The 27,102-nt window shown below is 35.1% G+C and overlaps 1 protein-coding gene across 1 annotated transcript; it reads right to left on the bottom strand.

Annotated features, from left to right (window-relative positions):
• LOC131059856 (eukaryotic translation initiation factor 3 subunit E) lies at positions 1 to 27,087 on the bottom strand. The gene is made up of 8 exons (XM_057992913.2): positions 26,735 to 27,087; positions 24,889 to 25,043; positions 11,302 to 11,529; positions 11,093 to 11,214; positions 9,013 to 9,232; positions 8,481 to 8,623; positions 485 to 622; positions 1 to 365 (listed from the first exon to the last, which is right to left on the bottom strand). The coding sequence occupies exons 1-8, from the start codon at positions 26,940 to 26,942 to the stop codon at positions 248 to 250; spliced, it is 1,332 nt and encodes a 443-aa protein (XP_057848896.1). The 5' UTR covers positions 26,943 to 27,087; the 3' UTR covers positions 1 to 247.
• Between the last annotated feature and the right edge of the window lie 15 nt (positions 27,088 to 27,102).

The raw sequence follows: 27,102 nt of genomic DNA, 5'->3' as shown, positions 1-27,102 counted from the left end.
TGCAGTTCAAGAAGGAAAAAAGTGAATTCATATAAAAAAATAACTTTTTTCAAATCCACCAGAAAAAATTGGTTTAACAAAAAAATTTGAATCCACCAGAAAATATGGGTTCAACAAAATTTTGGTTGAAATAACAATACAGGCCCAAACTCAAAATTCATTGAATTCAATCAGTTTTGACAGCCGCTGGAATGACTCATCCTGTAATATATAAAACTCCCCAAAGTAAACCATGGGAGCTTCAATTTCATACCCGCATGGAAGAGGCCGCCTGCGCAGTAGGTACAGCCGCTGAAGCAACATTGTTTGCCAGGACATAGGTCCGCATTGACAATTGTTTGGTGTTCTCTATAATTTGCTCGTACCTATATAGGACAATCACAGATGAATCAGGTGTACCCAATTGCACATTGTCCTACCCAGAAATATACAGCAACAAACGCAAGTAAAAGATCTCGATTAAATAGTCAGTAGGTTCACTTACATGCTTGTGTGGTTTGTTCCCATGACAACAGTCCCTGATGTTGAATCAATCTTGGCATCTAGCTTTGCGTTCTTTACAAGGTTCACAATCCATCGTTCAGCCTCTTCATAGCTCATGTTTAGCTTGTCTGCAAGCATTCTGAAAGGAACAAATTTTACTCTATGAGAAACCAAAGATAATTGGAAAAATGCTTATATATATGGTTTGTGTATGTCTCCACAAATTCCCAAACTGCATCCACAGAGCAGCTTTCTCCTATTTGAAATAATGGATAAGATGTATATTAATGGAGATAACATCAACAAGCTCAACAAGGGATAGCAATAAAAGACCCATAAGAGAAGACTGTAGCCTGTTAAAGCAGAGAGTGGCAACAGTGGCAAACAAAAAAGGGGTTTATTTGAAAAATGGTTTCCAAGTTTCCACTGGTCAAGAAAAGTTGAGAGGCAAAAACTGTTGTGGCGAACTCTGATTTGTCCTACTTACCTTGCTACATGGGTAAATATACCTTCTTTCGTACTAGAGCTGGAGTTAGATTCAAACTCAAAAAAAATTAAGTGACCACTTAATTTTGCAGGGCTCAACACTTAAATTGACACATCTCTTTGTCTTGGTTGAAAGGGCAATAGAAAAAGAGGGCACATGCTCTGGGGAAGTCAACTCAAATCATATCAACAGGGGTAGAGCCCACCAAATCTAATTTTGAGCCGGGCCACCACCCCCTACCCATACCCTTACACAAAACCTAAACCTAAAATTCAAACACTAACATCTAAAATCAAAAAAAAAAAAAAATCATTTTGCCATTTTTCAACTTGTTAAGAGAAAAACAAAGAAAGAGAACAGCTGTGTGGAAATAAGGGTAACTATGATGAGAAAAAAGCTAGAGAGTGCCAAACTACATACATTTGAGGTAAGTTCACTATCTTCTGTTCATTTTCACAACTTATTTTGCAGTTTTTTTGTTTTTGTCACAATTTCAAACCTAGAAGGGGTTTTCCTGTTTGCTTTTGTTTTAAGTTTACACTTGTAGTTGTCATTTGAATTTTCAAGAAAAAAAAAGCAATGGGCAACAGTGAGGTTCAAGAAATTGAAATTCAACAAAGAGCCCATGGTGGTAGAAGTAATGTCGGAGGTTCTTCTAAGAGTGAGAGTGTTGCAAGGAGAGTAAATTCAAATAACCCATCTGAATGTCCTTTTGAACTCTAAACAACTTATTCACAAAGCCCATTTAATCCAAATACACTGCTTTTACAATTTATCACAACCATAGACAAAGACAAGAAAAAAATTCTTAGGGAAGTAGAATGGGCAAGGGGTTAAAAAGTTGTGAAAAAATGACCACAGAAGGGAAGGTCAAGGTGACAAGGTTGTTCATTAAAAGTAATGCAAAAAATAAGGGAACATCAATAGAGTCTTCGCAGCTTAGTCTGTCATTGCCTACCCAATCAATAGATGTTGAGAGTCAAAGAGGAAATTAAAGGGTCATTACTGTTGCAAACATGTTTAATAAAAAATCACAAGAAGTGGCTAAGTCTTCTATTACCAATTATTTTACGCCAATGCTTTACTATGTCATGTAACACACTCTCTAGAGTCTATATAGTAAACAAATGTTCAAAGATGCAATTGATGATGCTCCTTCATTTATCCCCTCTTAATAACATAGTGTAGCACCTCCCTCCTTAGAGAATCTTTTTCCAGGTGAATATGGTGGAGGAGATGAAACAAGTTTGGCCAAGGGATGATTGTTCTATCATCTTAAATGGGTGGACCAATATTTGATATCAACCACTCATCAATGGCGTTGTCACATGTCTAATTGACTCTTATTTTCTTAGAGCTATTGATTGTTTAAGGAGGAAAAGACAACTTTCAATTTTTTATTTTTAAAGATGCTATAGAAGGGATTGGGGCCTCTAATGTTGTAAAAGCACTAACAGATTGTACCCATGCAAACTAACTTGAAGGTGAAGGATGCTTATAAGCACATTTTTTGGAACTCATATGCATGCGTTGAACAACATATTGAAAAACAATGGAAAGATGGATGGGCGAAGGCAATGGTGGCAAAAACTAAAAAATATAAAGAATTTTATTTGCAACCATCATACCTCACTTGTTTTGTTTAGGACTTTTTAAGAAAAGAATTTGTCAAGCCCATGAAAACTAAATATGCCATCTACTTTATTTTGTTCAGGAGAATGCTTAAGATGCAAGAGCCTTTGTAGTTGATGATATATAATTCAAAGAGGGATAGACGGCCAAAGGCAAGCACTGCTCCAGAAAAGAATGTAAAATACAAAATCCTTGATGATTGGTGGTCCGCAATGAGGTAAGACATTGTTGACTTCTAATAAATTGTTTATTTTCATTTATTATTATATTTCTGAATTTATTGTTTTTAAATTTTTAGTTTGTCAATTATTTTCATTCTTTCCAGATATGTTTGCTCCTCCATTTCACATGTTGTGCATGTCATAGAATATGCTGATACAAACTCTCCTAGGCCAGGAGAGATTTATGAAACATTTGATAGTATGCAAGGGCAGATGAAGAAACCCATTCAGAGTAGGAAGCCTAATTTGGGATTTTATAAGAAACATATTAAGCCCATTGTAACACAGTAGTGTAACACAATTAACATCCCTCTTCAAATGATAGCCAATGCTCTAAATCTCAAATAGCATACAGCAAGGCCTACAAGAGCACATCTATCTGATGATGGAGAGGTGAAAGAAAGGCTCGTGAAGGCCCTTAAAAAGATGTATAGTGATGAGAAGTCTACCTTACTGAAAACATTGTCACTAGCCTTGATTAATCTTTGTGATCCAAAATTCAGCAAACTAGAGGCAAGGATGAATAGAGCTGCATTAGCTCAAACCGACCCTATTGGATGGTGGATATAGCATGGCAAGGATGCACCAAAGTTAAGGATACTTGCCATTCATCTCCTTTGACAAGTTGTCAATGCCTCTATTGCATAAAGGAACTGATTTAGATGTAACTTCATCCAAATAGTCAAAAGAATAGGCTTAGCTCTTGCCAATTGGAGAAGCCAAACACACATTAAGATATTGATCCTGAGGATGCCATAGAGGTTGATGAGAAGGAACAGGAAGGATTGGTTGGGGTTCCAATGGATAAGGTGGTCTTTTATAATTTCGGTGACTTGGACTCAAACTCTTATTTTGATGCAGTGTTCTTGAGTGCTGTTTGAAGGTAGCTGCATATTTTTTTATGTTTTTGTCATCTTGTGGTTGAAACTTGTAGCCCTTGAGTATTTTATTGTAATATATATATATATATATATATTGACAATAAAAGCAATTAAATCTTGTTATGAAATATCAATTCAACTCTACTGTTACTTATGTATTAAGGTTCTAATATGATGAATGCCTTATCAATGTTATCATATGAATATTTGATATTTTCTAATATCAATTCAACTCTACTGTTATTTATGTATTAAGGTTCTAATATGATGTGCCTTATCAATGTTATCATATGAATATTTGATATTTTCTATATTTTTTAAGTTTTCTCAGTTTTTTAGTAGTCATCCCTTAAAAAATTGTCTCCCAAAAAATTCATCCCGTAAATGCAACCCCCTATGCCCTACCATCGCAATTCCCAAAACTTGGTGGAACATAGCTGATCTATAAGCAATGGCTTCTACCTTGATGACCAGCCAAGGTTCTAATCTTGGAAAAGATTCAAGAATAATTCTATGCAGTCAAATCCGGAAACCAATCTCAAAAACTTGTGCTGCAGATAAAACTAAATACTGCAACAACAAATGATTCATCATGTTGTCAAGTTTAAGCTGGATATGCTGTAAATTGACAGTGTAAAGACTGGGAGATGATAGTTTCCCACTCACAAATTCTACAATGCAAAGGACAGGGCTGAGAGATGTAAAATTGCCACTCTTGCTGATAATGATTTTCATGTGGGACTTCCTATTATTTGTATCGTAACCCATTATTTGCTATATTAATAAAAAATTTAAAAAAATTAACAGATGGTATTCCTTTTAAAGACACCAGCAATTTAGGTAACACCACTATACATGAATATCACTACTGCAGAGTCAAACCCCAAGATTTTTAAGCAGAGATATATAGTGACAGAGAAAGAAGCATAAAGTCTAAGGAAAGCTAATTTCTGTCTATAAAAAATGGACCAACTGAAGCTTGAATATACAGTTTAATCTGTCAACAAAGTTTTAAAAATGTGAAACCTGGCCAAAGAAAAGCCTGGTTCGGAATTAATTGGAGAACTCACACAGAATCATGCAATTTGCAAGTCAGAAGGCTGCCTGCATGACTTGCACAAGACTCTTGCACCAAATTTATGCCTAATACTCAGCAAATTTTGCCTGCATTTCTCCTTGAAACCTGGTGAGTTTTCTGCTCAGACTCTGGAGTCCTGAGCTAGGACTCACCTGCCCCAAAAAAAGGAAAAACTGGGCTTTAAAACGTCATTTTTTCATTCATTCAGTCTTCAACAAGTGCAAATTAAGCAGAGATGGGTGATACAAAAGCATTTGAAGACTGAACCAACATCACAGTGCATTTAATAAAGGTATTTATTCTTCATCTCTACTATTTTCCCCATTTTTAACGAATTTCAAAAGAGCAAACGCTAGAAACCCTGCTGTTAAGATGCTCAATTTTTTCTGCTTTTCTGATTTCCCAACCCTTCATGCTTGTGCTGCATTATTTTTCTTTTTTAATGTGTTTCCTTCATTTTTTTCAAAATCCAAAGCACAGCTGAAATTACTTTACCAAGACCCAAAAGCCTAATGAAATTTTCTGTTTTTCTATGTACAGAATAAGCAATGGCAATGGGAAGCAACAGCGGGAAAAACCCTGAATGGAAGCATTGTACATTGGGATTACCATGAGAGAAGGAATCAATAGGTTAAAATTTTGCCTTTGCTTGGATTGTTGGCTGGGATGTGAAGACATATCTGCATGTGCCTGAAAAAGTGAGATGAGTATACGTACATCTTACTTTCTAATTTTGATGTAAGCGAATTGGAAAGGATGAGAACAAGGTAAGCACTGGCAGCAGAGAATCAAGATGAATATCCAACCTGAATCATCTGCAAATTCTTTTATTGGCACATGCATTTGGCATTCCTCCTCTAAAGAGAGTTTAACCACCACCAATTTTATTTGTTCATCAAAATATTCCAAGGGCACAACCTCTGCTTGAAGATATCACTTCAAACCAAAAAACACTATGAGATAAGGATGGTAGCAGCAAATTTCAATGTAGCGAACAACCAATATTGAAAAGGGTTTGTTAGCATATGAACAGTTGCTGGTACAAGATAAGAACTCCAATAGCGAAGGATTTCAATGGCCCATTGCTAGAGGAGCCATCAAAAGAAAGTAACATGGCTTGTTGTTGATGATCAAAAGAAAGTAAAGAAAAAAAAGGCTCAAACATTCTTTCCAACAGATGGACAAACGGAAGGAACAAGACACTCATTAAATTTTTACTTGCTTCGAGTGGCACATTGGTATTTTCAAACTCCATGTATGCCTCACATGAAGTCAAGAAAGCTGATACTTTGTGGAAAGTCTTGGAAGGGATGATACAAGAGGTTGAGGCACAGAATATTGTCCAAACTATTATAGATAATGCAGTAGCCACAAGGAGACTCATTCAGATAATGCATCTAGTCACTTTTTCAAGCCTTTGTGCTGCCCATTGCTTGAACTTAGTTCTTGAAAACATTGAAAAGATTGAATGGATCAAAAGTGTGGTTGTCAACACTAGATGAATCACCAAATTTATCCACAAGCACACTTGGGTCCTTGGTTTGATGCAAAAACATATGAAGAGCAAGGAGCTTGTGCAATCAAAAATGACATGATTTGCAACCAAAAGCATTGTAGCCTCAATTCCTTCACTCAATTGTGATACTCAACGTAAGTAACAATTACAAACAGAAGTTTTATGGGGGCTTTTAGTATTTGCTGATTTTCTTTTGTTTCTTTTTTCCTAATAATTTAAAATTCATTTTTCATTTTTTTATGTAATGGAGCTTTTAGCCAAGGTTCTCCTTTTGGTGGAAGGCGATGGCATGTCAACGAGTCATCTCTATGAGGCCATGGACATGGTCAAAGAAACCATGTTGCATTATTGTGGTGGTTAATACCTAAACCAAAAATTTAAATTCTATGATACCTTTAGACTGGTTAGGAAGTAGTGGTGAGCCTTGATGCATTGAGAGGACGACAACAAAATTTTGGATGAGTTGAAGATCTACAAGGGTGAAAAGGGGAAGATTCTTCCTTCAATCAAGCAATTCGAAGGAGGGAAATCTAGTAGCCACATTAAAATTTCAGTCCTTTAATTTTTAGCTTAATAAATTAGAACTAGAAACTTGAAAATTTTCAAGTTCTAAACTTCAAAAAATTTATTTAACAAGTTAATGCTCATGTTAAAATTTAACTTAGTAAGTTAAGACTAGAAACTTGAATGTTTTAAGCTTTGAGGTTTTACAATTTAACTTAATAAGGTTATGCTTTCATTTCCCTAATTGTTTGATATGTAGATTTGTGGTGAAAAATTTATGGTGTTGCCACACCAAATCTTCAAAAGTTAGATTTGTTTAGCATCCATGCCACAAAAGAAATAGGTTGACTCGAGCACCTCAATGACTTGTCTTCATGCATTAAAACCATCATCTTTGAACAAAAAAAGTGGAATCCTTTTCAAGATGTCATCGCCCAGGATGACAATGATACATTTGCTGATTGTATTGTCGAAAAAGCACCAAATGTCATGTTCACCAAGAACAATGTCTATAAATTGGAGAGCAAAGCAACAGCGGCAGAGGGATCAAAAGAAAACATTCTTGAGGAATCAATCACTCCTCATGATGATTCTGAAATTACCTTCTAGTTCAAGGCCCAAAATTAGTAGTACAAGGGGAAACATGAGGATATAGATTGTATTTAGTTGTTTATAATTTCAACGTATTATTTGACTTTGAAATTTTGGAAATTATTATAAAATATTATTTTACTTTGAACCTTTCAAATTTCAAATTTTGAGCATTTGAGGGCCATATGACACATGTAATCTTTGAATTGTGACAAATTGATAACCAGAATAGATTTATGTGTTTTCTAAATGATTTAATTTCTGATTTTTTTGAGTTTTGTTAAGTTTTAAGTAATTATGTATTGTTATTTTGCTGAGTTTGAGTGAAACTTCTGGCTTGTCAAGTCTGAGTTTCAAATTACAGCCTCAAAATGCCACACCAGCTATTAGAAGCACGGAAGATCAGAAAGCTGACTTGAACTTTGTTATCAGGAGCAAATAAACTTGTGGAGCTTCCAATAAATTGAGCATTGTATTTTTATGTTGCGTGAGATATGAAGCCACCTTAAGCAGCAAAAAAGTCAAATGATACTGTCAGGCCATTATAACTGAGGGCAAAGCAAACATGTCTAAGGTCAAATCCTTTTTAATTGGCATTTAGTTGAAGGAAAATCAATAAATTTTATATACAAACAGTAAAAAACATGGTCAGGATGGCAAAACTTGTTAAGCAGGGAAAAGGATATCCAATATAGACTGTAACAAAACTGATCTGATTTCCGAAGTAATTTCAGCCAGGCCAATATTTCATTGCCTTATTTTATTTTATTGGAAAAAATGGATTAAGTTAATACAATTTTGAAAAATATCAGGGGCCTGTTTGATTGGGAATTAAGACCTAAGTCTCAAAAATTTACAGCCCAGTCAATGATTCAGCATCCACTTCTGGACTATCCCTATACATGGGGCACTTCTTTATATAGTTGATTATACTCAACTCTTTGAACATTTAAGTAACAATGTTCAACAGACACAGCTCTATAAAGCAATTAGAGAACAAGAAAATAGAAACCAGAATACAGATTAAAAAAGAAGATAGCTACTTTTGTGGTTGCATGAATACATTGCAAACTTTATACATTCTTACCGTATGTCAATACATTGATGAATACGACAGTATGTCTCGAAAATGAAAAGACGGGCATTTTCCATGAACTCGTCCCTCAGAGGCACTGTGACAAAATTTCCCTCCTGTACTTGCTTACCAAGGAAGGGATCATTCAGTATTACCTGCCATATGTTCCTATGTTTAGGGTCAAATAGATATATAAATATAAAATACTCATTTGTCCTTGATGCAAACTAAAATTCATATATTATGTTCAAATTTTTTACCTCATGACTTATTTAAAATAGAATCCGCGACATTGAACACATTGTGTGTATGAGATGTTTAAAACTAGTCTCATTGACAATTGGCACAAACTACAAAGAATTAAGAATACTTCTCAACAGTCAGGTGCCTCATACAATTAGATAAATCATTAAATTGTTTTGCTGCATCAAGCAGGCAAAAACTCTTTCTTTAATTTAGATTACTAGATATAACTTTTTGATGTGAATTGAGCTGTGGCATATGACAGGAATCAAGGAGATAATATAAACTAATATAAACTTACTTCTTCACATTCAATCAGTTTTTTCTGTGCCCCTTCAAAATCATAGTTTATATATAAGCATTCCATAAATTCTGTAATGGGATCTTTATATGCATATTGTTCTTGTTGAATAACTTTAACTAGCTCCTTTATCATGTTTCTCCTCCTTTTATTGACAATCACTGCAGTAGCAACATATCGAAGAAGATGATGTCCATTTGTCTGGATAGCATTCAAATACCTAAAGACAAGAAGAACACCAGAAATTAGATAAAGAAATACTAAGTATTCAAATGCAACACTTAATAAATCTAATAAATGTCAAATCCTTTGTCAGACTAGAACCAGCATACCCCCAAGGATTGGATATTGGGGAGATATGGAGTAAGTTTGAATCCCTCCTGCTGACACAATTTCAAAGCTAGATGAGATATCCAGAAGCAGTCCTTAAGTTGCTGGCATAAAAGGAGTATGCAGTAATCACATGGGGAGTATGTTTTTCCAAAAGTAATCAACCTAGGCACTTAGAGTAAATGGTAAAGATGGCGTTCCCCAAGGTAAACTGCCAAGCAAGCTCCCAATTCATTAACACGGTACAGCGAAGTGGAGGTTTGTGTCCTACGGACTGAGGAGCTGGTAAACCCTCATTTAATTAGGTATAAGTTTGGCTTATTGGACACAAGGGAATGTAAGCTCATGAATGTTATATAGAAAGTAGAAACTGACTCCAGCTCTAGTCTTTTGTGGCTAGTAGTAGAGCCCCTTTATCAAATAACTATTATTGGCTTCTGTTGAAGACATTGAGTCTGTCTAATCCTCTCGAACAACAGTTGAATTTCTTCATGTTAGAAAGAGCAGGAATGAACAGTGAACTCTTTCAAGATAGCCAACAACAAATTCCATCTAGGCATACTGTTCTCCTATGACACCGAACAATAATCTGGGTCTAGATCCTCGCAAAATTTATAAGCTCCTTAACAATGAGAAGAAAACTAAAACAAGTGTCCGTCAACCCTTATTTGAAATAACTGTCTTTTCACAAGGTAATGATTCAAGAAAAAACTGGGAACTAATTAGAGATTCTATTTGATTTTGCATGCCTATCTGAGAAAAAGTGGAAGTATTTGTCATACAGAAGAATCTGCATAACTGATTAACACCTTGCTCTGAAATACCACCAGGATTTGTTAGTCAGTGAATAGATTATAGAACCATCCAAGACTTGACTCTTTTCTGGATGCCTTGGTCTAAATCTCTTTTAACTTAGCTATGTGTTTTTGTTTCCATATCCATATTGGTTCTATGATCTGTCACTACTGGAAAAGGTTAGAATTCTTGGTATAAAACAGTTTCCTGTATTAACTGTTTAGCATATCATTTTGTTGTACTTGCTGTTTGGTATGTTATTTTGTGAAATTTGGTTGTATTAGAGAATAAGGATTGGTTTACCTGAAGGGACTACTGAATATCTCAGGGGAAATTTAGTAAACACGACATTTTTCATCTGACATGGCACCATAATGGACAGATATTGGAACTCTAGGGTTGTATATCATGATTGCCTTGTTTCCATCTTGAATACAGAGTTCTCCTCTAAGCAAAAGAAACAATAATAAATCATTAAAAAAATGTCCCTGGTCCCATATTCATTTGCAATGACACACAAAAAAATATCAAATGCAAGAAATCAACAAAATATGTCTAAAAATACTAATGCACATTGCCTATTTCAATCATTATTTACACATGGTAATCACATTATCCATTTCATGTCAGACTAAAACACAAAAGAAAACTATATCAAGCAACAAAATTAAAAAATTAAAAACATGTAATCATAAACAATCAAAATTCATAATATAAAGTTCTGAAAATAAATTCCCTTTGATCCAACCCTTAATCATGCTTTGTTGATTAAGAAAATAAACCCCTCTGATCATGTCCTTCTCTAGAGAGATTATATGAACATCTTCCCTATATAATAAAAGCTGCATAGCACAATTGTTTTGAAACCAATGACAAACATTTTAAGGGAAAGAAAATTCATGTCAGTACAAATAGTAACTGAAATCCTAAGAAATAAATTAACAATACAACCTACCTCTCTTGGAAAAAGAGGTCAATAATGCCATTTCTTCCATTCTCATGATTGAAGAATATAAAAAGACTCCAATGCATCAACCATGTCCGACTTTGCAGTTGATTGAGAGGAGATGCAAAGTTCTGTGATTCCCAAACACAAAATCAGAAAGAGCAAAGAGCCATGTACAAAACATGCATACAGAAATAGACAGCAATACTACACAAAACCTTAGAATCGATGATTTCTTTCAGGCGATTAAGTTCCTCAAGAGCAACGTCCCAATTTTGCATCAGAATCTCTGCTGCAAGCTTGCCCCACAGAGCACTTAAACTCCTGTCACTGTTTGTACAAAGAGCACGATACTGATACAGGTAATCAGCTGCCCCAGAGTAGTTACCACACTCAAATTGGAACTTGGCATATTGATATAATGCCTCTATTTGATCAGGTCCAATCTGCTTAACAAATGCACATCAGTTCATACGAATAGACATTATATAATAAATTCCTTCATTTTCATCATATCATAATTGGAGAGAAACATAAGTTACCAAACAATACCTTCCAAAGAGTCACTCAAGAGTCAAAACTATAGAATGTGATAAAGCTCAAGAATACAGAATCTAACATAGATTACACAGCAAAGGACAAAACTCTAATTAACTCTTTATGGAGACGCACAATGGGAGAAAAAAGGTTTTTATATACATGGAGAGGTAATATACTGATAAGAGTCCTGACATGGATAAGTTTAATAAATAATTAATTCATGTGAAAGGAACCATATCTAGACGCTTATGGTTTAGTGTATCATGAAACTGAATGCAAAGTGGGTCAACTAAACATTGATTCAAAACATTAATCCCCTCACATAATTGCATTCATAATAGGATGATGAACCACATCACAAAAAACTATGACTTTGTATACTGGAAAAAAAATATTTTCAGTATGCACCACCCTGAGCCATCTAAAAAGACTTAAAATATTATGGATGGTCATAAACCTGCAGACATACATCATACAGCCGAGAGCTTCAGCGTGGAAGACTATTGATAATTGAATGGGCAGATAAGTAGCTTAATCAGACAGTAAAGTATCCCAATTCTTAACAACAGCAATTACAGTCCTCAAGGATAGATTAAGTTACGACCAGGATGGATGTCACTGAACATAAGGATTCAGATGCAGAAATAGTTTAGAAGAAGCAGCATTGTACTAACCAAAGAAGCAAAAGTCGGCATCAAGTCGCGATTAATTGTGAATAATCGCGAATCGTCAGAAATGCCGATTTTTTCTCCAAAGTCGGGCCAAATAATCGTTGACCATCAGTCAACGACTTTGGCCGATTAATTGCGGGTAGAACTCTGCAAAATCGTGTTTAAAAATTGCGAAATATCTGCTCAGCTAAAAAAATGACATAAACCCTAAAAATCACCTGTGAAAATAGACCGATTCTGGGTATAGTTTGCATGGAATCAGTTAGGGTTCGAAATTTTTGTCCTTAATTTTTTGCCGGACGTTTTGACCTCTGCAAAACCTTAATGACTTTCTGTATCGCTGAAAATTGAAACCTTAAATATTTTTGTTTGCATTTTGAATAAAAGCCTCACCTTGTCTCGCTGTTTCACCTGTGAATTATAAATAAAAAATCGGAAATAACGTTTCTGCAACTGATAAAGCTTGAGAAATGGAGAATAAGCTTTCCGTCGTTTCCTTATTTTTGGTAACTTTATATTATTGAGAACTTTAAATTAAAATCTGAACTCTAAATTAAAAACTATGACATCTAATTTGGGAGATTATAAACTTTATATAGGTATTTATAAAAAAAATTATAAGCGACAATCCTTACATTCATTTATATTATTGTTTACTATATGTTTAATATATAATTAAAAAGAATTTAATAATTAACATTATAAAATAATTTGTAAATTAAAATTATTATACATTATATTAGTGTCATTTATTAAAATATATAGAATAATTATATAATTTAATAAAATTGTAAATTATAAATTATAAATTCGTATCTTTATAGACCATTAATAAATGTAAATATAATAATATTTATTTTTAATTTATAATATATATTATTTAATTTTTAATATATAATTAATATATATAAAATAATTTAAAAATTAAAATTATTATATATTATATTAGTTTTTAGTTTATTAGACTATATAGAATAATTATATAATTTAATAAAATTGTAAATTAGAAATATAAATAATTTAAAAATTATAAATTAAAACTTCGCATCTTTATAGACCATTAATAAATGTAAATATAATAATATTTATTTTTAATTTATAATGTATATTATTTAATTTTTAATACATAATTAATATATATAAAATAATTTGTAAATTAAAATTATTATATATTATATTAGTGTGTCATTTATTAAACTATATAGAATAATTATATAATTTAATAAAATTGTAAATTAGAAATATAAATAATTTAAAAATTATAAATTATAAATTCGTATCTTTATAGACCATTAATAAATGTAAATATAATAATATTTATTTTAAATTTATAATGTATATCATATCATTTTTAATATATAATTAATATATATTTAATTTATACTATATTTAATTTAAAAATATATTTATTTTTTATACTATATCCGATTTTTTGCCCATTAATTCCCGATTTTTTCAAAAATCCTTATACTTTTGTTTTGCCGATTAATTCCCCAAACGATTAATGCTTCTTTGGTACTAACCATAGTTACCAGACTTGAACTCAACACAAAAAACAGCACAGAATCAGCTGTTTGAAAATAAAGCATGGTGTATAGATATTGATTGATGAAACACATGTTTTTGTATGTGTTCTATAAATCAACTTTAAAGACATGAAAAAAATAATCCATTGCATGCCACTTTGCTGAAATACACATACATCAAATGAGTACAGAAACAGATTTGAGCTGAAAGAAACAAGATTTTTTAATATAATTTGTAAGTGTTTTTTAGTGGAGCAACCTCCTCGAATGTAGTGGAAATCAGATCCCATGATTTGCCTATAGCAGAAGCAAAGGTTGCAATGTACATAGACAAGGTTGTCAACCTCTACACCATCAATCTATTGCACTTCTCAAACAAAACTCGATTATGCCAGCATCCTAAAGCATTGTATGGTTGAGTCTGGAGTCACATATGGTATTTTAACACCCAACATCTCCCACCAAACCTCTAAAATGAGAAAGAGATCCGCCTCATTAATTAGCATTAATGCAAAAAATCTAAAAGTATGACCTCAAACAGCTTTTACAACCCTGCAATGTCTTTCAAGTTGCCTTGCATAATCTCATGCAAAAAGATTCTCTTGTGCAAATCTTAAGGTCTTGGTCTTGGAGACAATCATTGTTGTAATTTAATAATCAACTTCTATCCAATCTATAATTATACAGTGTCTTAAAATCTAATATAAGTTAGAATTTTGAATCCATAAAATAGCATGTAGCATGTAAACAGTTTATGAGGTTAAAGAAGCTATTGTCAATCAACAATTTCCCTTATGGGATGATATTTACATCAACCCCGCCACGGATGTCCTAATGGCCTCCTTGGCCTTGTCCTTGTCCTCATAGTCCATCATGGGCTTCTCCTCATCACACCACAAAAGAGGTTAACTAAATGCCCTATATCTTGTTTAAAAACAAAATAAACAAGTAGTATGCTTAAAAAATAACATAGGCAAATAAAAAGAACATAAATATAATAAAGTAAAAGAGAAACAACAACATAAACTTATATCCATTATCTCTGACACCAAAAGCCAACAAGTTGTTCATCAAAGACCCAATCCAAAACATCAACTATCTCATCAATAGTCAAGTTTGAAGACAAGGATCACTTGTCACTAACAAACATGTTTAAGCAAATACTACAATGTGATAAAATTGATCACAAAGTGGGCAGCACTGGAACACGGACACAAGCATTGTTTTATATATATATAGTGATCAAGACCTACAACAAATTTGACCCACAAAATGCCAATATAAGGTCAAGACAATAGGCAAGAAGGGGGGATCCAAAAAAGAGAGGAGTGCCTCTCGTGAGAAAGTCTGCCTACAACATAGTTAGTTGCATTGTTTGTAATTACTTGAACAAAATCGAGCTCACCCAACTTAGCTACAACCTTCTCTAGAATCTCACAGAGGAATTATATAATTTTCATCTTCCCTAAAGCATCAATGAATCTTAGGAAAATTATTCCACCTAAGGAAGAAACAAGGAAACCTAACATCCTAAACATCATATTTTTCCAACCATCAAAGATAATGGTGCAAGCCCTCTTCTAACATATCTCACACTATAGTGAGATTCCATTTCATCTCAACACTTAGTGGGCAGCACTGGAACAAGGACACAAGCATTGTTTTATACATAGATGACACACTCATTGAAAACTCGGCGAGTGACAAAAACTCGCCGAGTTTTTGGACCTGGCGAGTAGTAACGACTTCTACTCACCAGGAAAACTCACCGAGTTTTTGGCGAGTTTTTGCCAAAAACTCGGCAAGTTTTAACAAAAAACTCGCCTGCGTTTCCTTATCAGCCGAAAACGACTTAAAAATGCTTTCATTTTTTTTTTCCAATATTGTTTTGGGTTGAGAAGGGGGAAACTCACTTGGAAGGGCTTGCAAGGTGATTTGGGGTGATTATTGAGTGATTCCAAGTGGATTTGAAGGGAAAATCAGATTCTAGGTAAGTTTTTTAATTTTTTTTTCTATGCTTTTTTAAAACAATTTGTTTATTTTTTGTTGCATTTAGATTGATTACAAATGATTCCCAGGTAGTCTAAATCATTTCTAAGTTATTTACACAAGATTTAACACAAGTTTTGTTGAATTTTCACAATTTTTTTGAAGAATCTAGTTTTCAAAAAAAAATTCAAACCATACTTTTTTTTTAAAAAAACTTCGAATGATGTCTAAATTTATTTAAACTAATGTAGATAGTTTGCTTAGTGCTAAATTGTTTAACTAATATGTTAATTTTTTTTTTCACTTTGTGTGTGTAGGTTAAGTAAGCATTAATCATGGCAAGGGAGCAATGGCCACTAGATCCATGCCCATCTGGATTTATAGGCACCCGTCCTAGAGGTGCTAGAGATGGGGCATGGAGGTATGCCTATGAGGGACCCGATCCTGGGTCAATTATATGCATAGAGTGTGAGAGAATACTTCATGGAGGCATCAACCGCCTCAAATACCACCTTGCAGGAATAGATAGGCATGATGCTAGAGCATGCCCTGGGACCAGTGAAGAAATTAAAAGACAAATGAATGCCCTACTTGCAGCTGGGGAAGAGAAGAAATTGCAAAGGGAGAGGGCAAAGCTAGCCATGAGATCAGCCATAGCTGAATCTCAAGGTGTTTCTATTGACCTTGAAGAGGAAGAAGAAGCACTTGAGGGCATAGTGGGCTCTCAGCGTGGCCCACATATCCGCAAACCCACCATTAGCTCGCCCATTGCTTCTGCTTCCTCTAGTAGAGTACCTAGCACTATTCCACTTCCATCACAACGATCAGGGTCGATAGGTGATTATTTTGTGCCCAAACACACACCTGGACCACAACCATCATTAGAGGCTAGTGGATGGAATAAGGAGGTACATGAGAAAACTAACATTGCAGTTGCTGATTTTTGGTACTTCAACAACATTGCCTTCAATGTGGCAGAGAATGCTTATTGGCTAAATTTGGTGACTGCTATGACAGTTTCAGGAAAGGGGTACAAGGCCCCTTCTCGCAGGGATTTGAGTGGGAGGTTAGTAAATTACTACATAGTCCACTTGATTTCATTTTTAATTATTTTTTAGATTTCTTGTTTATTAAATCAAAATTGTGTACTAAGACCTAATTTCACTTTGCACTTACAGGTTGCTCACAAATGCAGTTGCTAGGGCAAGAGAAGTGATGGAGGATCAAAAAATTGATTGGGCAAATTATGGCTGCACCATTCTTTCTGATGGGTGGACAGATGGCAAGAACCGCACCATCAATTTTTTGGTCGCTTGCAAGGACAATATAGTGTTCTTGAAATCTGTTGATGCCTCCAACAAGGTGAAAAATGCAGAAACATTGGTTGGAATGTTGGAGCAAGTCATCATGGAGGTGGGGGTAGAGAATGTGGTGCAAATCATCACAGATAATGCAGCAGCATAGGTGTCAGCAAGTAGAATCCTTTTGAATTATCACCTTTAGGCATTAGCAATATTCTCAATTATTGTGGGCTTTGTTTTACTTGGTTGCATATTTCTTAAGAATAAATTCTTATTTTGCAGGAAGAATCCTCCAAGAGAGGCACCCCACTCTTCTTTGGACACCTTGTGCAGCACATGTCTTTGACCTTCTTTTGGAGGACATAGCAAAACTTGAGTGGGTGACTCCAGTTGTGGAAGATGCAAGGAGGATCACCAAATATATCTACAATCACCCTTGGGTCCTAAATTTGATGAGACAACACACGCAAGGGAGAGATTTGGTGAGAGCTGGTGTCACAAGGTTTGCAACGATTTTCTTGGCATTGCAAAGCATTCTTGCTGCATTGACTTCTTTGAAACAAATGTTTGTGAGTGGAGAATGGCTTAACTCACCTAATTCAAAGAAGCCTAAAGGAGAGGTTGTCGCATGCATAGTCTTCGACAACCAATTTGCACAAAGGGCTACAGAGATTGTGAAGGTTGTTACTTCAAAACTTTAATTTTTAAATTTTAGTTATTCTTGATTCAAGTCTCTCATTACTAATTTGTAACTTCATTATTTAAATTTTGATCTTTTTGTAATTTGTATTTTTCAATTGTAGGTTTCAGAGCCCTTGGTTCGAGTTCTTCGCTTGGTGGATGGGGATAAAACCCCAATGGGATATCTTTATGAGGCCATGATAGGGCCAAGGAGTCTATCAAAAATTACTACAAAGGGGATAGGTTCAAATTTGATCCCATTTGGGAAATTGTTGATAGGAGGTGGAACAATCAGCTCCACCAACCCATTCATGCAGCAGGGTACTTCCTCAACCCTCGTTTTAGGTTCGGGGGTTCTTACTCAGATTCGAATGGAGATGTCATGGAGGGCCTCAGTACATGCATTGAGAGGATGGTACCTGATGTTGAGGAGAGAGACCTCATTGTGAGTGAGCTCCAAAATTATGAGGGAGGAAGGGGTAAACTATTCTCTTCAGAGCTGGCTAAGAGAGGAAGAACCACTCAAACCCAAAGTATAACATTTGCCATTTGGATTTTGGGATCTAAAGACTAAAATGATTGATAAATTATGTTTTCTCTTTTCTCTTTGCTTTCTAACTTTTCCATTTTATTTATTTTGCAGATGCTTGGTGGTAAAATTGGGGTGGAAACACCCCACATCTCAAAAAATTTGCCCTCAGAGTCTTATGTCAGCCTTGCAGTTCATCCTATTGTGAGCGCAATTGGAGCTTGTTTGAAGCAATCCACACAAAGAAGAGGAGCAAGTTAGCGCAAAAACGGCTCAATGACCTTGTCTACGTGCAATATAATCTTCGATTGCATGTAAAGAAGGTAGAGGAACTAGAAGGTGGTCCAATTGACTCGGATGATATAGATCCTTACAGTGATTGGACATCACGGGAGCAGCCTCCATTGTTTTCTGACACTGACATCACTGATTTGGAGAGGCAGGCTATGGAGGAGGGGGGTGGATTTGGTTTCAGGCTGGATGACATTGAGGAGGATGAGGATGAGGATGAGGATGAGGATTCATTGCCAGTGCCAAAGGCAGGTTGAGACATAGCTTCATCCAGGATGGAGGATGAGTCTCAATCAACCATACCGAGCGAGGAGGCACGGTCACGCCTAGTCCCACAGCAGACTTATACAACTAGACAGTCTAGACCCTCTAGTTCTACCTCTCCCCATGTTTTTGCTAGAGCTGGGAAGAGGAAGTTGTAATTGTAATTTGTAATGATGTATTTACTTTTGTTTTTACAAAAACTATTTAGTAATTTACTATTTTGCTTCAGGCTTCCAGCCATCAGCATTCCTCATGAGGATGCGATTTTGTAGACACTTTGCATTTAAATATATCTAGAATCAGCTTGTTTCTTTTGTGTTATCATTTATTGACTCATTGGATGCATCTTCTCATTAAAAATTGCAAAAAAAATGCATTTTTACTAAGTTTAAGCGTGTTTTTAAGTTGTCGAGTTTTTTCCGAGTTTTTCCGAGTTTTTCCCGAGTTTTCACCAAGTTTTTTTCCCAGGGGCTTGGCGAGTCGAGCCGAGTCGCGAGTAGTTCAACTATGGTTTTATATATATGGTGACCAAGACCTACAACAAATTTGACCCACAAAATGCCAATATAAGGTCAAGACAATAGGCAAGAAGCGGGATCCAAAAAAGAGATTAGTGCCTCTCATGAGAAAGTCTGCCTACAACATAATTAGATGCATTGTTTGTAATTACTTTAACAAAATTGATCTCACCCAACTTAGCTACAACCTTCTCTAGAATCTCATAGAGGAATTATATAATTTTCATCTTCCCTAAAGCATCAATGAATCTTAGGAAAATTATTCCACCTAAGGAAGAAACAAGGAAACCTAACATCCTAAACATCCTATTTTTCCAACCATCAAAGATAATGGTGCAAGCCCTCTTCTAACATATCTCACACTATAGTGAGATTCCATTTCATATCAACAGTTAGTGTTTGTCTCTATTATATCCTTTAAAATTGCAGCCCTTGGAGGAGACTATTGAAGAGAGTCAAAGGGGTTTCATCCTTTGGTTTCAAGATTCAAGGGATTTCATCCTCAAATCAGCTACAAAACACTAATGCAGAAATATAACATCAAAAAGGAAGACTCTTCTAACAAACAAATCCCAGCACACTCATAATCTGATTGCATTCCAAAAATAGCGTATGCTATTCAAGTCAAAATGACACCATAACTCAGCCAGCCACTCTAGCAACATAACTGCCCTCTTTGAAAAGTCAATTTGTAACACCCATAATGCACTGACAAAAATTGACAAAATTAAACAAACAATGCCATTAAAATTTGTTATTTCTAATTTTCACAAATTATAGCCCCCTTTTAAAGAGACTTCTTCCTCCAGCTCATCAAAAAAATTATAGCAATGGGCTTTATACAACACTACAAGATGAATTAATGGAAGGGGAACATTACAAGTCCACCCTTATATTGGCTTGCATCCGAATTCTTGATTAATTCTAATGCTTTTATTCATTGTGCTATCTTCATGTTGGCTCAAATGTATGTTATTGGCTTTATTTTTGCTCTGTTGACTACCGAAAGCTTTTCTTCTGTGTTATCTTTCAAATGCAATATTGCCTATGGTGTTTAGTGGTCTTCCACCTCTCCTTTGCTTTTTAATGCATTGTATGATGTATCCCATTACCCTATTGTGACATGTTTTTGTCTGCTTTTCCTGTTAGTTGTCATCATGTACTCTTTTCATGGTATTGTTTTTGCTAAGAGCTAATATTCTACTTACTAGTTCTATTTCTAACTTCTTGTAATTCTTCCTTTGTGCAGTAATTGGTCTTTCTTGTCCATTGCTCCATTTTGTTGTTTTTTAAGTTGTCTTGGTTCATCTTGTAATGGTTTTCTTCCTTCCTATAGTGCAATACTTATCCACAATGGCTCCTCATCATTGGGCGGTGATGTTATCAAAGGTTAGCCATCAGTGTGGTTTATGGTTGCTCTTATCCTTACCCCAACAATTGTCAAAGTGTTCAATGCATTTGCAACAAATTTGAGCTTTCTTGTAGCGACATGACAATGGTGACTTCAAGCTTTCTTGTCATTTTATTCTACAATAGTTGTTGCTCATCATTTTGAAGTGTTTGATGTGTTTCCCACAATCGTCTATGTTCCTTGCTTCCATGTGTGCATCCAAATTTCAAGTGGCATCCAAATTCAAGTCTCTCAAGAGTTGGTGTATTCTTGCAAGCTATGGACTGGGTGCTTTTTTTGAGCCCCATTCATGTCAGAGCACTCTTGATTATTTCAAAATCTTCTTCTTCCAACATGATGGTGTGTTTAATGCTGATTTGATCTATTAATGGCCCGAGGCAGATTTTTGTGTTACCTAGTTATTTCTCTTTCTCCATTGGTGTTCTAGTGATTCATATTCATGATGCCTAGTCTCGAGATCATCTTTGAGTTGATCTAGCATGATCCCATTCAACCTCCTGAAAAGGCGTTGTCTATGTCTAATGGCAATTAGATGACATAAATTTGAATTTTCTCTCCAATGTTTGAATATAGATGCTATATAATAGCAAGTTGAAGATGAAAAAATGATTGGATGTTGGGTTACTCAGTTTTTGGTTAGTGGTATAATAGCAAAACAAAGAGAAAAAGAAAGAGTAAAGTTTGCCTTATGTCTTTATTGAGCTAAACAATGTTAAATGCATAAGTCTAGCTCTCATTGTATTGATGCAACATTACTTTTGTGGTTACCAAAGGAATGAATATAAAGCATGACCTTTGAACTTCTTAATGTCTCCATCAATGTTTGTACTTAGTATGTTTTTAATAGTTTGGCAAATTGTTTAAATAACTTTTGCTGATTTGAATGTTGCTTTTGATCGGTTTGTCTTCGCAAAGGCTATAAAATCCCTTGTGAATGTTTTCATAAGGAATCATTTCAAAGAGACATTGAAAGTGCATGGATCTATTGATGGATGTGTTAGATATGTTCATATGGTTACCCTACAATATTGTGTGTTTTTCATCTTTGCACGTAGAGCCCAGCTTATGTGTGAATTTGTAGGACATAACCCTCCATGACATCTTATTTAATGTGTCATAGAGGAGTGATTTATCTAAGTGATGTCCTTTGATTGATGAAAAATTGACTTTATTGCCCTACTAAATGAAGGCAAAGATCTATAGTGCATTTCAACAAACCACAACCTTACCACATTTAGAAAAAACATCAACCAATTAGTCAATTTTAAGTTACTTGACCCACTACATCGCTTTGATTCTACAACCCTACTGTTGCAAAGTAATTGCTAGCCTTGTGGAGACCATTCACAATAATTTTGCATTGTTGTTACCATCACATCCATGTGTGAAGTGAGATATTGTATCACAAACCTTAACAGGTTAAGAGGAATACAAATTAGTCTCCACGTGCCTACTACATCTACTCATAGAGGTGTTATACCCTTGGTCCAAGGTAAACCAACACATTACTAATTAGTGACAAGTCTATAGGAGTTTCGTGTGGTTTGGGATATGGTTTGCCTCAAGGTTCATTTTATCATTGTTTGTTTATGGTCTTTTCAGAAAACACATCTCATGAAACACCCCCCTTAGTTAAGTTGAACCTTAAGGAGATATCCATCCTTATCCATTAGTCCTTTCATGCCTATGTTCTATTGCATTTGATGAAGTGGCTCTTCCTTTCCCACACAACCCCTTGGGACAGCATGATCTTTACTCTTGCCAAGGCATCTTGACAAGCAAAACATGAGATCTGATCATTAGCCTTGTTTCCACGTTTGATGAGATATCCCTAGCCTTATGATTTAAAGCAAATCCTCAAAATAAATGGAGCTGCATGTATGGTCACCAACACCTTCCCAAGATTACCTGCCCACAAGCATTGTAGTGTTGGTTGTTCAAATATCTCTAGCCCCTCTGAAGTAGCATACTTTGTGAGTAGGCCCTTCCAATGAACCAAGCACTCTCTAATAGTCCTATCCCTAAAATTCTTCTCCCATATGCCAATGCTGGCATCTAACACCAATATAAGTTTCCCCATCATCAAGGGTGGTAAATCAACTAATGGGGCAATATGCTGGACCAATGACCTATTGAAGCAAGATATGTAAAAAACATTGTGAATCCAACTAACCATGGACATGCTCTCCCACTTCCAATTGGGAATAGGTAATGGATGCAACAATCTTGCAAAAAAAACATGTCTTGCCTTGTTTTTTTGACAATTTGTGCACTTCTAACCTATCGAAGTACATCACCCTTACAGCCCTTACAAGAGAACCTTGCCTTAATCTGCTCGTATGTCTTATAGAATCCAAGGTGACCACCAATGGGTGCCATGCAATGCTTTCAAAAACTACTCTTTCCTCTTAGTTTAGGTACTAAAAAGACTTTGTTCTTATAAAACATGAGACCATTTTCTATCACATACTTATCTTTCACATTTTTTATAAGACCATTTTCTATCACCTACTTATCATCTTTCACATTCTCATTTGATATGTTAGTAGTAATTGTGTTATTGGCATATTCGACTATAATAAGAACCTTTCAATTGCAAAACATGGAAAGAATAGAAAGATAGTAAGCATTCTAGAAAGGGCATCAACAACTATATTATTTTTTCCCTTCACATATTATATATCAAAATTGAAAGCTTAGAACGAACTTACCCATTTTTCTACCCAACATTCAAGTCTTGCGGACCAAAGAAGAAATTCAAGTTGTTTGTTTAAACCACAATTCTACCACAAACCAAATACTATATAAAATTTGCCAAAGCATGCATAATGGCAAGCATGTCGTTGTTGTGAATAGAAAAGCCCCTTTCTAAATATTTCAATTTTCCACTCTCAAATGTTATTAGGTACCCCTTTTCCGTTATAGCAGATCCAACTCCCTCTCCTAAAGCATCACATTCTACAACAAAAGGTTGTGAGAAGTTCAGTATGGCAAGTACAAGGCATGAGTTGATTACCTCCTTAAGCTTGTCAAAAACTTCTTGTGATGTATCATGCAAAACTTGTTTACTTGTCATGTCAATCAAGGATGCTGCAAAAAAAAACCCTGGACCAATCTTCTATAGTAGTAGCCATATCAACCAAAGAATCATCTCAATTGTTCTAGTGTGGTGGAGGGTGGCCAAACCAAAATGGCCTAAATCTTCTACTTGTCCACTTGCATACCTTGCCCAATAATGGCACAGCCCAAGTATAGTAATGGTTTTACATTAATGGGGTTTCATCTAAGGGGGTTAAATCAAACCCTCTTGGAAAAAACCACTAGGCGTAAATCAAATCCCTAAAGTCTCCACAACCATCAAAATGCTTACAAAAAAACAATTTTGCTCCACCTTTAGAGGGGATCAAATGAAGTCATTAAGAAATGTCATTTTGTAGGTATGTAGTCCCTAGTATTAGCTTCTCAAAAATTGTGTGTATTATGATTTCTTTAAAAGTTTAATATCATACATTTTTAAAATTAAATAAATGGGTACATCCATTAAGAAAAAACAATAACCTCAAATTAAGACTACAAAAGATTACATTGTTAAAAAAATCTTTTAAAAATTCATTGTACTCAACATACATCATGGTCTAGTGGTAAGACAGCAAGTACAACCATACAACAACAACAAACCACTCAAAAGGAAGCGTTTGGGCCTTGCGTTTCATCAGCTCAAAATGAAAATGGAACAGATACCATGATAAAATCTGGCACTCAAACCAAACTAAGCAATATCAATATGTTGATGTTGGTTGAGTGTATTATGCTGATTAAAATATAACCCTCAGCAATGCTATGGAAAATACAAAAAAAGTCTCTAGAATTTTCCCTGGAATCATCCACAACAATTCTGGTATCTCCAGTACAATTCTAGTACGGGGAAAGGAGCTTTGGGGACTAGATCCATTAATGTGGTAGTACCCTCCACATAAGATGCATATTTTTATTACATTTTAAATGTAAAATTAAAGTTTCTGAATCAAATGGATTCAAAAGGATTTTAAAGTAAAGAGAAAACAAACAGCAATGAACATCCAACCTGATGGCGATCATTGAGCATCTGGAGATTGTACTGCTTGTCAGAACGAAGCTCCTGAACAAGTGAGGGATTCTGAAGAAAAAAGATAAGAGGTGCTGCCATTTCTTCCAAGGACTTGAGCCTTGCAACTACTTCAACACGACGGTCTGTCATTTCTGCAAACAATTAAAAAACAAACCATGCTAAGCCTGTGTTTTCATTTTGGAAGCTTGTCCCTCTTTTCATAATTTTTTCTAATATTTACAATGTGGCTCTGTCAAATTTTCCATTGAAGATTTGGTATAGCAATTAGCCAATTCCAAGCCACCATTCAGCATCAAACGTTTAACAGAAAATAATGTAACCCATAAAATAGTTTACAAATACAAATGCACAGTCCCAACCAACCAAAGGATTTACATGTATTATAAACCAAAAACTATAGTAAGTCACTTCATCTAGAAGTGACAAAATTGAAAATCTGCCCATGAGATTTAAAATCAAGATCACATGTGGCTATTCAAAACACAACAATTAATCTTTAACCAAAAATGAGGTAATCACAATAATTTACAGCAAATAGTTCACAGTCCTGTGAACAGAAAAAATTGCATATTTGCATGCCCAGGATGTAGGTGTCAATGTAACGAGCATATATTTGGTAGAGCATGACCTATAACTCCACCAGCCATGTGGGACGTTATTAATATAATGAATACAGGCTAGATTCAAGGGTCAAAAATATTCACAAATCATGAGTATATAATGAAGATCCAAGCTAACTCCAGACCATGTTTGAGGTGGCCCACAACCTCACCTGACATTTAACTAACAAAATAATGATAATAATTTAGAGCAAAGAATTTACTGTCCTAACCAATAGGAAAGTTGAAAATTTCCACTCTATATACGAAAACTAGAGTGTTATAGGCCATTTATTCTGCAAGTGAATTCACTACTAGGCTTTTTACTTATATTTAGCAGATAAGAATGTATATGAAAATAAAAACCATAAGTAACAGGAAGCATGGGTACCAATACCAATACCAGCATGGAGACAGAGACACAAATCAAATTAGGATACACGAGTAAAATGAATAATGGGATAACTATTTTACATGTAAATAAAATCACCAGAAATTGTGGGTATGGAAACAGGGATACAGTCCATGTTCCTATAATGAAGTTTAATGGCAACTATGATAAAAATATTGAAAATTGGATCATAAGGCTTAATCTTGGGACCACTAGTTGGCAGTGCCAAATCACAATGAAGTATGATATGTTGCCAACGAAATAGTTTCCAACATAAAACTTGGGAATTTGTATGCTTTCTAATCCAAAACCTAAAGGGCCCAAGTGTCTGTGGTATAATGACAATGGCGAGCATTTGAAAGAGCCTCTGTGACCCACGTTCAAATCCATCTCACCACAATAAGGCAACCAGAAATCAAAGATATCTGGCAAGGCTGTGCTGTGACGAGAATGGTACATTAGAGCATAACCAGATTTACAACCCATGATTAAAAATGTTAAGAATGCGGTAAACCCATGGGCTGAAACACGTTAAATTGACCTAAAAACTCACCCAAAACTTACCCAGAACACCGACCTCGCCCAAAAACTTGGGCTACAAGAAGAAATTTAAGAAAAGAGATTCTTTTCTCAAATCACCCCAAAAAAAATTCCCAGATAAAAAACCCCACCCAAAATTTACCCAAAAGAAAAAATTACCCAGCTGGAAAAAGAAAAACCAAAATGTAGAGGATTTAAATCCATTTCAAGGACTGATTTCATTACTGGGGATTCTATGATTAAAAAGTCATTAGGGTTTTTATGTGTGATATCATAAGGAAAAAGAGTATACCTTGTGGGACTTCTTCGGTGCGGTAGAGGCTCTTGTGAATGTCCATAGCGTAGTCAACCATGTTTGTCTTGCTGAGCAGCTCGATTTTAGACTTAAGGATTTGGTCATCTGGGTACAGCTGCTTCTCCTGCAAGAATTCCAGGAGAGGGAATACCAGGTGCCTGTCCAGTTGGGGCGCTATCTTTGAAGTTAAATCGTACTGCGCCATTGTTACTGCTTCTCTGCAAGATCGAAGGGTTTTAACTAAACCGCAGAGAGATGATTATTGTGGCGTGTAAAGTTCCAAAAGACCAGTCTAATTGTTTAACAATGCTTTTATATTTGTTTGCTTTTCTCGGAAACCCAAATAACCATGTATTTACAGAGTT

Source organism: Cryptomeria japonica, chromosome 10 (genome assembly GCF_030272615.1).
Source record: "Cryptomeria japonica chromosome 10, Sugi_1.0, whole genome shotgun sequence".
NCBI lineage: Eukaryota > Viridiplantae > Streptophyta > Pinopsida > Cupressales > Cupressaceae > Cryptomeria > Cryptomeria japonica.
Note: the sequence above shows the minus strand (reverse complement) of the source record. Positions and strands in the feature narration are given on the sequence as shown.